The following is a 13390-nucleotide window of genomic DNA, read 5'->3' as shown; positions in this document are numbered from 1 at the left end:
GGAATAACTTGGAATAAATATATATCAATTTTAAATTTTAATTATGAATTATATAAACAGAAAATTAAAATAATATATTGTTTTATAGTAAATTTTCAATCATCTAGTATCTATAACAATTTATATATACAGATAAAATTCGTGATTTTTTGGTAATTTTAAAATTTTAGTTTTAAGACTATAATAGTTTGTGCCAACAATTAGATATATTTTAAGCTAATTGTATGATATATATCCCACAGCATAATTAATATTAATGTCTATATAGTAAGTACTATAGTTTCTTTGCATATTGTAATTCTTATTTGCCAACTTTTACAGATGTTAGAACTACCATTGTTTTTTACAAATGACACATGTCGTAATATCTTGGGTAATTTATCATTTCTAACTTCCATTGTTTTTTCTTACTTATTTGACAAGAAAATTAGAAGAAACAAAAAAGTTACAAGGTTCCTCATAGTTATAATTTTGATCTAATATTTACTGAAAATTGTAGATTAAGGTTAAAGGATGTCTTTTTTTATATATATAAAGGATATAGAGGAAAAAATTACGCAAAACGAACAAGAAATAGGAAATTTGAGTTTTCCGGATTTGGACTTACAATTAGTTTCTCTACAGAAACATAGACATTGAAGTTGTTTGACAAAAAAAAAAAAAAAGAAGACATTGAAGTTCTGCCCCAAAAAAAATACATATACATACATTGAACTTTGCCCAAAAAAAAAAAAAAAATACATACATTGAAGATGTCATAACACTATTACCATTCATAAGCTGATTTTTATTATGGTTGTAAACAATTAATATCAAAATGTTGTGTTTTAATCCTCTATTGAAATAGTGTAGTTTCAGCTTTTCCGATTTGAGAATGCGATCTACATTGAAAAGAATCGACCTAGTTCTTGGTTTAGTGAGGAGATATACAACTCCGGCAGTTCCATTATATTTGATTACTTGCTCGGGAAAAAAAAAACGGTTTTACTAATTTGTGATGTTTGTTCAAAAAAAAAAAAAAAACTAATTTGTGATTTAAAAAATGGATAACTCCCTTGGAATACAATTTAAGCCACAATATTAAAATACTTCAAGATTTTCAGCTAAAGTGACAAGACAAATCGTCAAATCTTCTTCCCACTAAAAAAACTCGTCTTCACATGCTGTCACATACTCACATTTGCTCGTGTATGTGAACTAATAATAAGTGTGTGTATGTGTTAATTAGGTTTCGTTGGCAAGAAAAATTCACATCTAACGAATGTATGTACGTATTTATGTAGCATAACTAAATCAAATATAATTAAGATTATTGGTATTATATTTTTATTACTACTGAGCTAGATGAAGTGTTGATAAAATTATTATATTTTATTATTTTGATAATGACATACACATATCAAGACTCAAACATTTGAATGTTGAAAGATCAAAACTTCAAATAAATATAAAATTTCAGGTACGGTCTTCTATCTTCTTTCAAAGTCGAAGCTTCATATTTTATATGTTTTACTTACGAAATTTATAAATGCAATTTCCGTAGCCTGTAAATAAGAAAAAAAAATTGATTTAAGTTTAGACTAAACAAATTAAAGTTACATAACTGTTTAGAGCAAAAAAAAAAAAAGGAAACTCACTAGGATCAGTTACGCCAATGAGACCAGAGCCTCCGAAATTGCAGTTCTCAAAACGTCTTCCTTGAATTTGGTAGTAAAGATTCATGGCAACAGAAGCACGACTGATGAGATTATCTGGAGAATAACATGCACCTCCGTTCAATATGATCTTACAATCGATTTTCGAACAAGCGATTTTATGTTTTCTCGAAGTTTATCATAAGACGTAGAAGGTTTAGCAATACACCATTTTCCGGAGCTCTGTAACAAAGAACAAACTCAAAGACCATTAATTATATAAAAAAACAATTTTATGACTTGACTGCACTTATGAGTAATCTAATTACTTACATTTGCCATGACTTCCATGAAATTTCCTTCTGTCAGTAAAAAAAAAAAACATGAACAAAACACAAAAACAAAATATTACTACAGAACTTGGAAAATCTAAAAAAATGAAATTGTGATTTTGAAATGATCTATAACATCCGTATGCATCGCTACAATCGATGTATATAGATTGATTGATATATTGTAATTATATTAATCAAACATGATGATTAGTTATGATTACCTGACCAAAGGGATAACAAGATGATGAAACAGATACATATTTGTGCTTTAGCCATGTTGGATTTCGTTTGACGTCTATAGCTTTGCTATAAACTAGGTTAACCCATCCCCCTCTTATATAGAGAGATTTGGAATAATAAATAGAATTCTTTAATATTATGAAACTATGAGAGGGTATATATTAGCATATATGGTTGAGTATACATATGTATCTAATAAAATACTTATTTTTCAAATCTTGCAAAATTTCTCATTATTATCAACAGATGTTGCATACTTACTGATAGAATTAAATTAATTATTTATATTAAAAAGTGTGTTCAGTCACATTTTACCACATCAATCATATTTAACTATTAATAGTTTGTAACATAGTAAATTTTTAATCCTCTAGTATCCAAAACATTTAATGATTACAGAAAAGTTAGTGATTCTTTGGTAAATTTTAATTTTAGATTTGAAGACTATAATACTTTCTGCTAACAATTAGATATATTTTTAAGCTAATTTGTATAATATATATCTCAACATAATTAATATTAAAATATATATATATATATATATAGTACTTTAGTAGTACTTTTCTTTGTATATTGTAACTTTTAGTCTTTTATTTGTCAACTTTTACAAATGTTACTACCATGTTACTACCATTTATGTTTTATTATTATTTTAGTTTAGAAAACATGTGTGAAATATCTTCGGTCGGCTATATATATCATTTCTAACTTACATTGTTTTTTCTTACTTACTTTGGCAAGAAAATTAGAAAACGAAAAAAAAAAAAAGTTACAAAATTTATCATAGTTACCATATATTCTAACATTTACTGAAAATAGAAAAATTATCAAAATCAAACCAAAACGCGAAAAATAAATCTCTTGCTTTTGAAATACAAAAATGGAATATATGGATTCGCTCGAACACCATTATAGAGCAAGAGGCTTCTTATCCTATGTCTCTTACTGATATCTCCCAACTACAAAAGATTAAGGTTTTAGCCTTTTAGGATGTCTTTCTCTATTGGTTTAAGGACAGACACGCAAAATTTATGAAATAAAGAAACAGGAAAGACTGTTGTAATCCGGATTTTGGATTAAGAAGTAATTTTCCTACAAACATATACATTCAAGGTGTAATAACACTGTTCGTAATCTGATTTGTATTATGTTTGTAAACAATTTCAATTTTTTTTTTGTTTTACTCCCTTAATAAAATCAAACAATCTTGTTCAGCCTTCCCGGTTACGAAAGAGGTTTACTTTGGAAAGAATCGACCTAGTTCTTGGTTTAGTGAGGAGATATATGATTGATTCATTTATCTCCATTATCTTCTTGTTTATGGTATTAGGGAATAATTAACTTTCCTTTGTAACTTTGTAACTTTTTAAACTTTGGTATCTTTGGATCTCCATTTTTGTACTTTGATTTGGTTTGACTGAATGAAATCATGTGTTTGTCCAAGAAAAAAAAAAAGAAAGAAAAAGATTAGTTGTTCGGGAAAAAATGGTTTTACTAATGATTGATGAAAAAAGATGGATAATTGAACCTTGGAATACAATTTAAGGCACAATACTAAAAATACTTCAGGCTTTTCAGCTAAGGGACAAGACAAACCTTCTTCCCACTATAAACTCGTCCTCACATGCTATTGAATAAGATGATTTCCTATAAATTAAATTTAATAATGGTTTTGACAATGATATAAAACTCAAACACTTAACAATGGAACCATTCAGACTTCAAAGTACATTATATATCATATATATATAATATCAGAACTAGAGTGATTTGTTTTGTTTTGTAACATATACGCAGCTTTTACATGCTTTACTTATTAAACTGATATTTGCAACTTCCATAGCCTGCAAAAACAAACCAAAAAATAAACTGAGTTTTTGGATCACATAAACCAAAAGTTACATTATTGTTTAGAGTAAGAAAAAGAAAGATAATAAAACTCACTAGGATCGGTTATGGCAATGAGACTAGAGCCTTCGAAATTGCAATTTCCAAAGTATCTTCCCTCGGCTTGGTAATAAAGATTCATGGCCACAGAAGCCATATTATAGAGATTATCTGGTGAATAACATGTACCCCCGGTCGATACAACTTGACAGTCGATTTTCGAACAAGCATAGTCTAAGTTCTTTTGAAGCTGTTTGGTCGTCGTGCCAGGTTTAGCCACACACCAAAACCCCTGGCTCTGCGACAAAGAAGCAAACTCAAAATGTTATAAAAACCATATGATTTGATTTCCTTTTAGTTACTTTCTCAAGGCATGTACCTGCGCATTGACTCTCATGAAATGTCCTGCTGTAATTGTAAATGAAACTGAAATTGTTAAAAGACGTTTGAAATTCTTACAATCAATTTAAGATGTTGCAAATAATCTTAAACTGATGATTAGATTACCTGATGAGATGTATAACAAGATGATGAAAGAAAGACATATATGTGCTTTAGCCATGTTTGACTTCGTTTGACCTCTGAAAACTCCTCTATGAATTATAAGATTTATGCTAATGGCTATAAATATTTCAAGGTGATAATTTATTGTATAATCCAGAAGTAATTAAGTATTTATCAACAGACTCTTGTATTTGCCCAATTTTACAAATTTTTATTTATTAGTAATAATTTCTTACAACACATGTGTCATATCTGAGATTTTTTACATCTACAGTTGTGCCTAATTAGATTATTTCTTTTAACTCAATTTATTGATCACAATCTAATTTACATAAATCCTTTTATCCCACTTTTATAGTGAACTATAATGGTTTTTGATAGTGACATTGTCTTTCTTTTAACGATCATTAGTGACATTGTATTCGTATGGAAAATATTACTAGAAAACAAGGGGGGGAAATACGTTAAAAAATTTCCCACAATCATAGTAAATGGAATCACTCTCAATTTGGGACGAAGAGAAGAAAACAATACTTGGCTTAGACTTAGAGTTTAGATCAATCTATTTGGCTGAAGTTTTTATTAACTATTCTTACTCTTAAGCATATTGAATTTGCCTCCTTGAAGTTAGAAAAAACAAGTTTTTCCTTCCTTAGAAATACAAATGTAAGACAACATGTTTAAACAAAAAACATCAAAAATTCAGAGCAATGATTTGCTTATAGTCTTCAAGAAGAGAAAATGAAAAGTAGAAGATCCAAAGAAAAGAAGAAGAGATAATACAACAGCAAAAAGAAGCATGGAAATAGAGATAATTGGGGGACATAGAAGAGGAGGTTAGTTCTTGATTCGGATGCTCCGGCTTGTGTTGGGATTGATACCTCGAGTTTCAGCTGCATATGGACCCGTTTGTTTCCTGATATCTCTGATCCGTCCTTTATTTTTCATGACTTTTTTCGCGTGCTTATCCTGCAAACAAAAATTCAAGATCCCAAAGTTAAGGCAAACAGACAGGTCAAAGAAACCAACGTTACAGAAAACGGCAATCCAAGATCGCTTACCCGGTAGTTCTTTCTCGGGTTTTTACGATCCTTGTTGCGTTGCCGGGTCAATCCTCTGTTGCCTTGTATCTATGTTTTGGTGGTGATTAAAAAAAAGAGAGATGAAAAGGAACGTTAACCTACGGTGCTAGGTAGAGAAACAGATGATGTTTGTTGTGTGCTTTGGAAACATTCTAACCTGAGGTGTAATCAGTCGTTTTCCATCAACGTCTTCTGGCGCTGAGGGGATCAAATGTGGTTTCCTGAGCCAACACAAAACGTGTCATGGAGATGAACAACAGTACTAAACTATCTGAAAAAAAAGGTTAATGTAGTGTATTCCTACCTTGAATAGATCTCTGCTTTGGCAGCTCGTTTAGCTTCTTGTTTCTGTTTCACTTGTTTGTAAAATTCATCTTCTGATTCGCTATCATTATCAACCATGTCATTATTAAAACCATCGTGATCATTGTCTTCATCTGATGCAAATTCCCCACTTCCACTCCTGCCATCTTCCTCTGACTTCACACCAGCTCCAGCCAAAACTCTGAGCTCAAACTTCCTACGCCGTTCTCCAATATCATCCCTTTGCGGCAAATCATCATCTCCAGAAACAGTCTTCCAAGACAAAAGATGAAAAGATTTAAGAAAAGGAATAGCGTAAAAAAAGTAAAAGACAAATTTAAGTTTCACATCTGCGATGTATTTTACCTTGGGCTTCCGTTTGGTGGACACAAGCTTGGAGACTTTATTAGCTTTCACATCATGTGTGCTATTATTGTCTGCATCATCCACATAATCGTCGAAAGTCTCCAGCTTCCTGGTTACATCCAAGAATGGAAAATTAATAATATATCACAATCTTCAGAAAGGGACAACCGAATTCACCATATTAACAGAGTGTGATGAAAAAAAAGAAGAAGTTATTACCTATTATTAGCTAATTTCTGGCGTTTTTGAGCTTTATCAGACTTTGAGACAGTAGAACCAAGGACTCCATTGCTTCTAAGTTTTCCCTCTAGAGCAGCTCGAAGTCTTAACATTTGCTCACTTTGCATATCAACCTGATCAGTCTGCTACAACGAAAGCAAATTTGTTCAAGTTGAACGAAAAAAAGTTCCAGTACGCAAGAGGTTGGGGGAGTTCTCTCTGATAGAATAGAAAATGCTTAGATTGTATTCACCTGGTGCTTGCGTTTCTCTCCTTTTTTCTTCTTTTCTTCTCTCGCGTTGTCAATTTTCATCGGCTGGATAAATGGAGATCAGCAAGGTTGAATACAAAAGAAATTGTCGAACAACAAATAAGAGTTTAACTGGAGTAACAGCAAGTAAGATCCTAACTTCTACCTCGGCTATGTCTTGTGTGATTTTAACTACTGAATCAGAGACGGGTGAAGCGAGCTGGTCTTCTTTGACCACCTTTTGCACTGTTCCATTAGCAATACTTCTTGCTACGGACTCCTCAAATCCAGGGGGAAGCTCTCCATCAAGTTTCTTCATCTAATTATAAACAAAAATAATATATTAATTCAGCTGCTGTGATTAATAAAGACAGCTTGTATAGCATAGCAGTACAACATGTAAATTGTCGAGAGATTAAAAACGTAAAAGGGAACCTCACAGAACCTTATCTAATAAAACTTTGATGTCTACAATACGGGAAAGGACCGGATGATCACGGATGGGCTGCCCTTCAGCTTTGAGAAGAAGATAAAATGTTATAGATTGGCAATAGGCCAGTAGCAGAATCTGCTTAACCTCCAGGTACCTTGTTCCACCACTCAACGATATTTCTCCTTCCTTTAACTGCAAGGAGACATAATTGCATAAATTCTCTGGAGTAACAATATCGTCTTTCAAACTGTGGTAACTTAAAGCGACAATACAGAAATCTATTAAAAAAAATTTGGAAGGTAAAGAGGTCTACCTTACTCATAACAGGATTTATCTTACTCTGAAGCTCTTCAACTGCATCGTTCAACTCGGACAAAAGCCCAACAATTTCCGGAGCAGAACTACACGAAAGACATATCAGGTGAATATTAGTATACATAATATGTATCACGATCTCATACAGATATATTGAGCTAATGAAAGTTTTAGAAACAGAAAACATCAACATTACCTAAGTACTACTTCCATTTGCTCCTCTTTTGACAAAGAGTTTATGTCTTTCTTGATCTCTTCAACATGTAAGTCCGTATCACCCTTCTCTTTCTTATATGTGGTGGATTTTGTAGCCTTCTTGCCTTTGACAGGAATTTCCTGCCAAATATAAACCAGAACGATGTGTCAGTTAACTAAGCAACAAAGATAGAATCAACTACATGATAGTAATCGCAAACACCCATAGCCCACCTCCATGGTTAATTCTCTATCGTTGTCGTCTTCACTATCATCGTCTAACCCAGCATCAGCATCTGTAATGGATTCAAGTTGTTCTCTCCTTAGTCTTATCACCTCCTCTTCTTCCGCTTTAAGGTCTTCATCATCACTTGATTGGAGCTTCAAAATCACACCAAACCAGATTAACAACTTACGTAGAGTTTGATTCAGAGAGAACAAAAGGAAACTAGCCTATCAACAAACAATGACAATTCTTACCTCAAAATCGACATTATCAACACTATGGTATATGGCTCTCCTTCCACCCCATGTGATCTTTTTGTCTTCCTCATCTTTCTCCTTATCATCATCATCAGCCATTTCATCGTCACCATCACCAAACTTTTGCCTTAGATACTTCTTCTGCCTAATCACTGCACAATTAAGACCCCAATGAGAAAACGAACAAGGCACTCAAAAAAATTTAGTAACACCGGATTAACGGAAGAGATGCAACAACAACAACAACATATTATAAGCATTAACATAAGAAGGCATCCTTACTTTTGGCAGTAAGTCCATTAGCAGACTCATCTTCGTCTTCTGTATCTTCATCCTCTTCACTTTCATCATCCACATCCTATTTAAAAGCCAAAGAATTCGACATGGAAACGAAGGCATTGCAAAAAGAATTGGAGAAAAACAAAAAATGTCAAGAAACATAAAAACCAAAAAAAAAAAACAAACCTTTAAATCAAAAACAGGTTGCACATCATCTTCATCCGATTCATCAGTATCATCATCATTAACATCCAAGGGAACAATATCCCTCTGTTTATGAACTGTGAACTCAAACACACACAAAAAAAAAACATCATAATCGATTAAGCTTTAGTAAACAAACAAAAAAGGATAAATTTTTATCAAGTGGGCAGAAACTTACAGGCGTCAATCTCGTCATCGAATTGGTCTTCAACGATATCTTTGCGGCTTTTCGAGCTTTTGCTACTACTTCTCTTCTGAGTCACTCCTTTTTTACCCATTGTTGTGCTGCAAAGTAGATTCTGAGAAATTCAAAAATCCCTAATCAAATTAGGGTCTACGCTTCACAAGGATCAGCTCGGCGCAACACAGTTTCTACGACAGGAACAATTTTGGAGAGTATCAATGGTGTCCGTCGACGAAGATGATCGAAGAAGAAAAGAGAACGTACACCGATTAAAACCCTAATAAGGTTTTACAATTTAACTGGGCCTAATAAAGCCCATTATTTATTGAAATAAGCCCAGCTTTAAATAACTCTATCGGGGCACCGGGGGTATATTCGTCTTTGACTTGCGGCGACTTCTTTTAACCGAAGAAGAAATTGTTTCCTCCGGCCGGTGGTGGAAGCAGGAGAGATCGATCGATCATACGGGATTCTTCTTCTAGTCTCTCTCTGGTCAGTTCAATAGTTTCTTCTTCTTAGTTTGAATTCTGATTCTTCACATCTCGTTCTTCTTGAGCTGGGGTTTTGTTGGCTATAATCTGATTTTTAAACGCCTCCAAATTGTTGTAAAATTGAATTCTATTGCTTAGATTTGTTCAGAAGCTTTGACGATTTAGGTTCAGAGGGGTTTAGCGTCGAATCGATTTAGAAATCTGAATGGCTTCGAGCAAAAAAATTCAAATTGTGCTTAGAATTTTTAAGTTGCGTATTCGATTGATATTGACAAAGTTCGACTCAATCAGATCTAACTATTGCTTTTCACTTGCATTGTGTTTATGGGTTTTTTTTTTCTCCTCTCTCAGTGATCCAAGTGATAACAAGTCCGTACATTGGTTTGAAGCTCTGCTGAAACTAATCCATCTGAGGTTTAACAATGGTAAATTCTCGATCTCTATGCCAGAAGATGACGAAATTGTAAACATGTGAAAGATTTTTGTGAGATTTGTTTTATTCTTCGTTTTGTGTTTGGTGTGATTTGATTCAGCATTGACGCTACATTGTAGGATTCAATGCGTTTTTTGTTGCCGTCCTTATTGGTTTTGCAGGTTCTCTTACAATTGGATCCATTCCTCAATGAACTCACGAGCATGTTTGAGAAAAGCAAAGAGAAGGGTTCTGTGTGGGTTACTTTGAAAAGATGTAAATTTTGACACAGTATCTTGTTCTCCACTTTTGTTATCTTTTCGAAGATTATCTTATATGACCCTTTTTTGTTACTTGTGTCAGCATCTCTCAAGTCTAAGTTGCAGAAGAGGAAACTGAGCTCAGCTGGAGAATCCATTGAATACAGATGCCTTATTCGAGCTACTGATGGAAAGAAAACAGTCTCTACCTCGGTATGTTCTCTACTTAATATCTCAAGATATAGAAACCATGTCTGTTTCCAAACGTTGGAATTATCCCTTAGTAAACACCAACATACCCATTTTACTCGAGAGATTGTTTTTAACTGTCACTAGTCTCTCTGGATTATAGATAATAATGAATATAGGATAGCATTCTCTCTTAGCTCTCTACTCATCCTTCCTTGCACTATATAGATTGGCTTTTAGCAGTTAGGGAAGTTGAAAACATACCAAAGTTCGTATAAATTTGATACTGGTCTGCGATCATTAAGACTAGACCGAAACTAACTTGTTACAATGCTTTCTTGTTTTGTAAGGTTGGTGCTAAGGATCACCAGAGATTTCAAGCATCCTATGCCACCATTCTTAAGGCCCACATGACTGCTTTGAAGAAGAGGGAAAGGAAAGACCGGAAGAAATCCACAGAAGCAGAGAAGAAAGAAGGCACTTCAACAACCACTAAACCTAAGAAACTTTAATTTCTCCTTTTATGTTTATCATATTGATTTGCAATTGTTGGTTGAGAATTTGAATTTTGAAAGGTATTGAAAGATCTCAAAGATTTTGAATTGTTACATCACAGATTTTGGCTTGCACTTGCTTTTCTCTCGAGAATGATGATCATGTATAATAATAATACCAATTCCATAAACTGATTCTTAATTTCAAACATAAGCTGAACACTGAGAAAAACCTCAATTGTTATTACGAAACTCTTCCTGTTCCTAATCTAGTAAGACACCTCACATTGTTGTGTAACAAAGGCAAAAGTGCCACCAACTACTCATCAGAATTTGCGTCCACATAGTCTTCATCAGGATTTGCGTCCACATAGTCTCGATCAGAATTTGAGCCCACATAAGCCCTGAGGACACGTCTGTACTTGTCGGGGCTGTCATACCAGGTTGGCGTGTTGATGATCGCCTTTTCTAGCCAATACTCATCATACACTTTTTGCGTCGACATCTTCTCCAAAAATTCATTCCAACCATCCATGGCTCGGGTCAATCGAACAGTCTTAGGTTTTCCCATAAGAAACTTGATGTAATCCCTTGCAAGCTTGGCCAATTCCTCCCCAGTGATAATGTAGGTGTACTGCAAAACAAGAATATCCAGTCAAAGCAAGATACGATATACATATGAAGTTGGAATCTTTCCTGAGAGTTGTGTGTTCATTTACCAAAAAGATGAAGCCTAAGGTCGCTAAAACCACTTGCAGGGTTTCATCTGCAATCCCAGCAAGACCACCGTCTTCTCCTCCTGACCCTTCAGGACGCTCCTCACCATTTCCACCACCGCCGCTACTGCCTCCTCCACGTGGAGGAACGTTGCCGCCACTATCTGTGTCATAAAAATCCTTCTTCTGTATCTGCTCCCGCAACATGTCTTCAACCGATTTCTTCCCCATGGCTTTCTCTATTGCTTTCCATGGTGATATCTGATAACAAAAAGTCATTACAACAATCAGAAAACAGAACAGAGAAACGTACACAAAAGGAAACACTCTCTGGTAACAAAGTAACCAACTTAAAACATGAGGAAAAAAGCATCTGACCTCGTCACTACTACCATCGGGTTTATCCTTCCCACCAAACAAGCACACAGCAGGACTCTGTTTCGATTTCCCAGTAGGTGAGCGACGACGCTGATGATTAAGAAGAGGTGAAAACTGAGTGGACACTGAAGCAGTAGCTCGAACCGCAAATGTGGTACGAGGGCAGTGATCAAACCGTGGTGAAGACCTAATAGGTACACTGGAGATGCAATTTGGTCTTGTTCTCCTTGAAGGAGAGTAGGATGGTCGAAAACAATTAGCCTGAGTGAAACTCATCTTTACCCCTCCCCACAATGTTTCCCTTAATGCAATCAACAAGCAAACAACGAACACAACCAAATTAGAACCCAGCATTGATCCAAAACAAAGATTCTTCTGGGCATAGGCATGATCAGAATTTGGGTATGACAAAGGACGCTATGACTAATTATAATTCGATTATAAAGGCAATGGTTCGGTAATAATTAGGTAAGAACAATGAGCAGCTCCGGGAGAAACATCATAAAAACGTAATCGTACCTCTTCGAAGCCTTGACGGAACGAAGAATTCGAAACCCTAGTATTAACTTGGGAGAGAAAAGAATTCGATTTTTTCCCCTTTTGCGTCCTGAAACAACGGAGTAGCTCAACTGTGTGTAAGCGAAGCAGGAGCCGATCGACAAAGTTTATCTATCTTCAAAGATGCAACACTACGGCGTCGTTTTCCACTTGTGCCTCGATGGTTCTAGACCCATGGGTTGGTAAGACTAGACCATGGGTTGGTAAGATTAAACCGGTTTTATTCAATAAGCTGGTCTAATACCGACGCCGCTTGGGCTTGAGTTGACTATTTGCAAATTGCATTATCGATCGATGTGTTTTGGTTTGGTTAATGTTGGGCCTTATCTCTGTCAAGATTTTAATTATGATCTTAATAATCTAAGTATGTAATAACTTGGTTGTTTTCAATTTCGATTATTTCGTTTTTGATCTGATCTATGACCGACATGTAATATATCTTATAACGACAAGAACAAAAAAAAAATTGTATCATTGACTTATATGTTTAGTGGTACAAAGGGCCATTGAGGCATTGACTTTGACTTAGAAAAAAGACAATCAACAATCGTGAGAAATATCTAACATTAATCAATATCATTTGCATAGACCAAAATTGTACACTATAAATACATCCCACACACCTTCATTCTTCACACATCTCTTCTTACTCGTACAACACACTCCAAAAAACAAAAATATGACTACTCAAAGAGCAATGTTGAAAAACGCTCTCATCCTTTTTCTCTTCACCATAACCATTATGGCAAAAACCGTGTTTTCGCAACACTGCAGTACGACCGGATGTGCAGGCAACCTATGCTGCAGCAGGTATGGATACTGTGGAAGTACAAACGCCTACTGCGGTACCGGGTGCCGAAGCGGACCTTGCAGATCCGGAGCCACACCTATCCCACCAAGTACTCCCAGTGGCGGTGGAGGCGGTCTAAACGCTGATCCTCGTGATACAATTGAAAACGTTGTTACACCAGCGTTTTTT

General features: G+C 34.7%; 5 protein-coding genes and 1 pseudogene across 6 annotated transcripts in view; 2 read left to right on the top strand and 4 right to left on the bottom strand.

The window, feature by feature from the left end:
- LOC104782898 lies at positions 1357 to 2334 on the bottom strand (annotated as a pseudogene).
- Positions 3835 to 4680, bottom strand: LOC104782897 (glucan endo-1,3-beta-glucosidase-like). Of its 2 annotated transcripts, none has more exons than XM_010507959.1 (4): positions 4604 to 4680; positions 4476 to 4504; positions 4154 to 4394; positions 3835 to 4053 (listed from the first exon to the last, which is right to left on the bottom strand). In XM_010507959.1, exons 1-4 carry the CDS (start codon positions 4656 to 4658, stop codon positions 4019 to 4021), a joined length of 360 nt encoding a protein of 119 aa, XP_010506261.1. In that variant the 5' UTR covers positions 4659 to 4680; the 3' UTR covers positions 3835 to 4018. The 2 variants fall into 2 exon arrangements, with proteins under 2 accessions (XP_010506261.1, XP_019099901.1); XM_019244356.1 differs by having other exon boundaries at positions 4476 to 4501; positions 4604 to 4679.
- LOC104782896 (something about silencing protein 10) lies at positions 5222 to 9001 on the bottom strand (the record flags this gene model as incomplete). Its single annotated transcript, XM_010507957.2, is given in 16 exon segments — positions 5222 to 5569; positions 5662 to 5730; positions 5840 to 5903; positions 5987 to 6258; positions 6352 to 6460; positions 6571 to 6716; positions 6824 to 6886; positions 6987 to 7139; positions 7266 to 7445; positions 7567 to 7654; positions 7765 to 7904; positions 7998 to 8144; positions 8244 to 8398; positions 8529 to 8604; positions 8712 to 8806; positions 8908 to 9001. Coding segments are annotated over 16 exon segments (1983 nt in total), but the record flags the coding sequence as incomplete, so codon positions are not given.
- On the top strand, positions 9294 to 10894 carry LOC104782894 (signal recognition particle 14 kDa protein). The gene is made up of 5 exons (XM_010507954.2): positions 9294 to 9405; positions 9756 to 9829; positions 9999 to 10092; positions 10180 to 10289; positions 10616 to 10894. Exons 2-5 carry the CDS (start codon positions 9827 to 9829, stop codon positions 10775 to 10777), a joined length of 369 nt encoding a protein of 122 aa, XP_010506256.1. The 5' UTR covers positions 9294 to 9405; positions 9756 to 9826; the 3' UTR covers positions 10778 to 10894.
- LOC104782895 lies at positions 10920 to 12509 on the bottom strand. Its single transcript, XM_010507955.1, has 4 exons — positions 12373 to 12509; positions 11854 to 12154; positions 11479 to 11736; positions 10920 to 11393 (listed from the first exon to the last, which is right to left on the bottom strand). The coding sequence occupies exons 2-4, from the start codon at positions 12127 to 12129 to the stop codon at positions 11079 to 11081; spliced, it is 849 nt and encodes a 282-aa protein (XP_010506257.1). The 5' UTR covers positions 12130 to 12154; positions 12373 to 12509; the 3' UTR covers positions 10920 to 11078.
- Positions 13043 to 13390, top strand: part of LOC104782893 (endochitinase At2g43620-like) — a 3524-nt gene continuing 3176 nt past the window's right edge. Inside the window, exon 1 of the mRNA XM_019245060.1 lies at positions 13043 to 13221. Within this exon, the coding sequence (XP_019100605.1) occupies positions 13091 to 13221 (131 nt within the window). The 5' untranslated portion in view covers positions 13043 to 13090. The remainder of the gene's footprint in view (positions 13222 to 13390) is intronic.

Source organism: Camelina sativa, chromosome 4 (assembly GCF_000633955.1).
Source record: "Camelina sativa cultivar DH55 chromosome 4, Cs, whole genome shotgun sequence".
Lineage (NCBI taxonomy): Eukaryota > Viridiplantae > Streptophyta > Magnoliopsida > Brassicales > Brassicaceae > Camelina > Camelina sativa.
This window is presented reverse-complemented; position numbering and strand designations above follow the sequence as displayed.

What these genes read in the sequence shown, in the direction of transcription:
- LOC104782897 (XM_010507959.1), bottom strand. Translation starts at nt 4,658, where the DNA reads ATGGCTAAAGCACATATATGTCTTTCTTTCATCATCTTGTTATACATC. An exon ending in CTTGTTATACATCTCATCAG is followed by an intron (nt 4,505 to 4,603) that starts GTAATCTAATCA and finishes TTACAATTACAG; the next exon opens with CAGGACATTTCATGAGAGTC. An exon ending in TCATGAGAGTCAATGCGCAG is followed by an intron (nt 4,395 to 4,475) that starts GTACATGCCTTG and finishes TCTTTGTCGCAG; the next exon opens with AGCCAGGGGTTTTGGTGTGT.
- LOC104782894 (XM_010507954.2), top strand. An exon ending in GTGGGTTACTTTGAAAAGAT is followed by an intron (nt 10,093 to 10,179) that starts GTAAATTTTGAC and finishes TACTTGTGTCAG; the next exon opens with CATCTCTCAAGTCTAAGTTG. An exon ending in AGAAAACAGTCTCTACCTCG is followed by an intron (nt 10,290 to 10,615) that starts GTATGTTCTCTA and finishes TTGTTTTGTAAG; the next exon opens with GTTGGTGCTAAGGATCACCA.
- LOC104782895 (XM_010507955.1), bottom strand. Translation starts at nt 12,129, where the DNA reads ATGAGTTTCACTCAGGCTAATTGTTTTCGACCATCCTACTCTCCTTCA. An exon ending in CCGATGGTAGTAGTGACGAG is followed by an intron (nt 11,737 to 11,853) that starts GTCAGATGCTTT and finishes TTTTGTTATCAG; the next exon opens with ATATCACCATGGAAAGCAAT. An exon ending in CCTTAGGCTTCATCTTTTTG is followed by an intron (nt 11,394 to 11,478) that starts GTAAATGAACAC and finishes CTTGTTTTGCAG; the next exon opens with TACACCTACATTATCACTGG.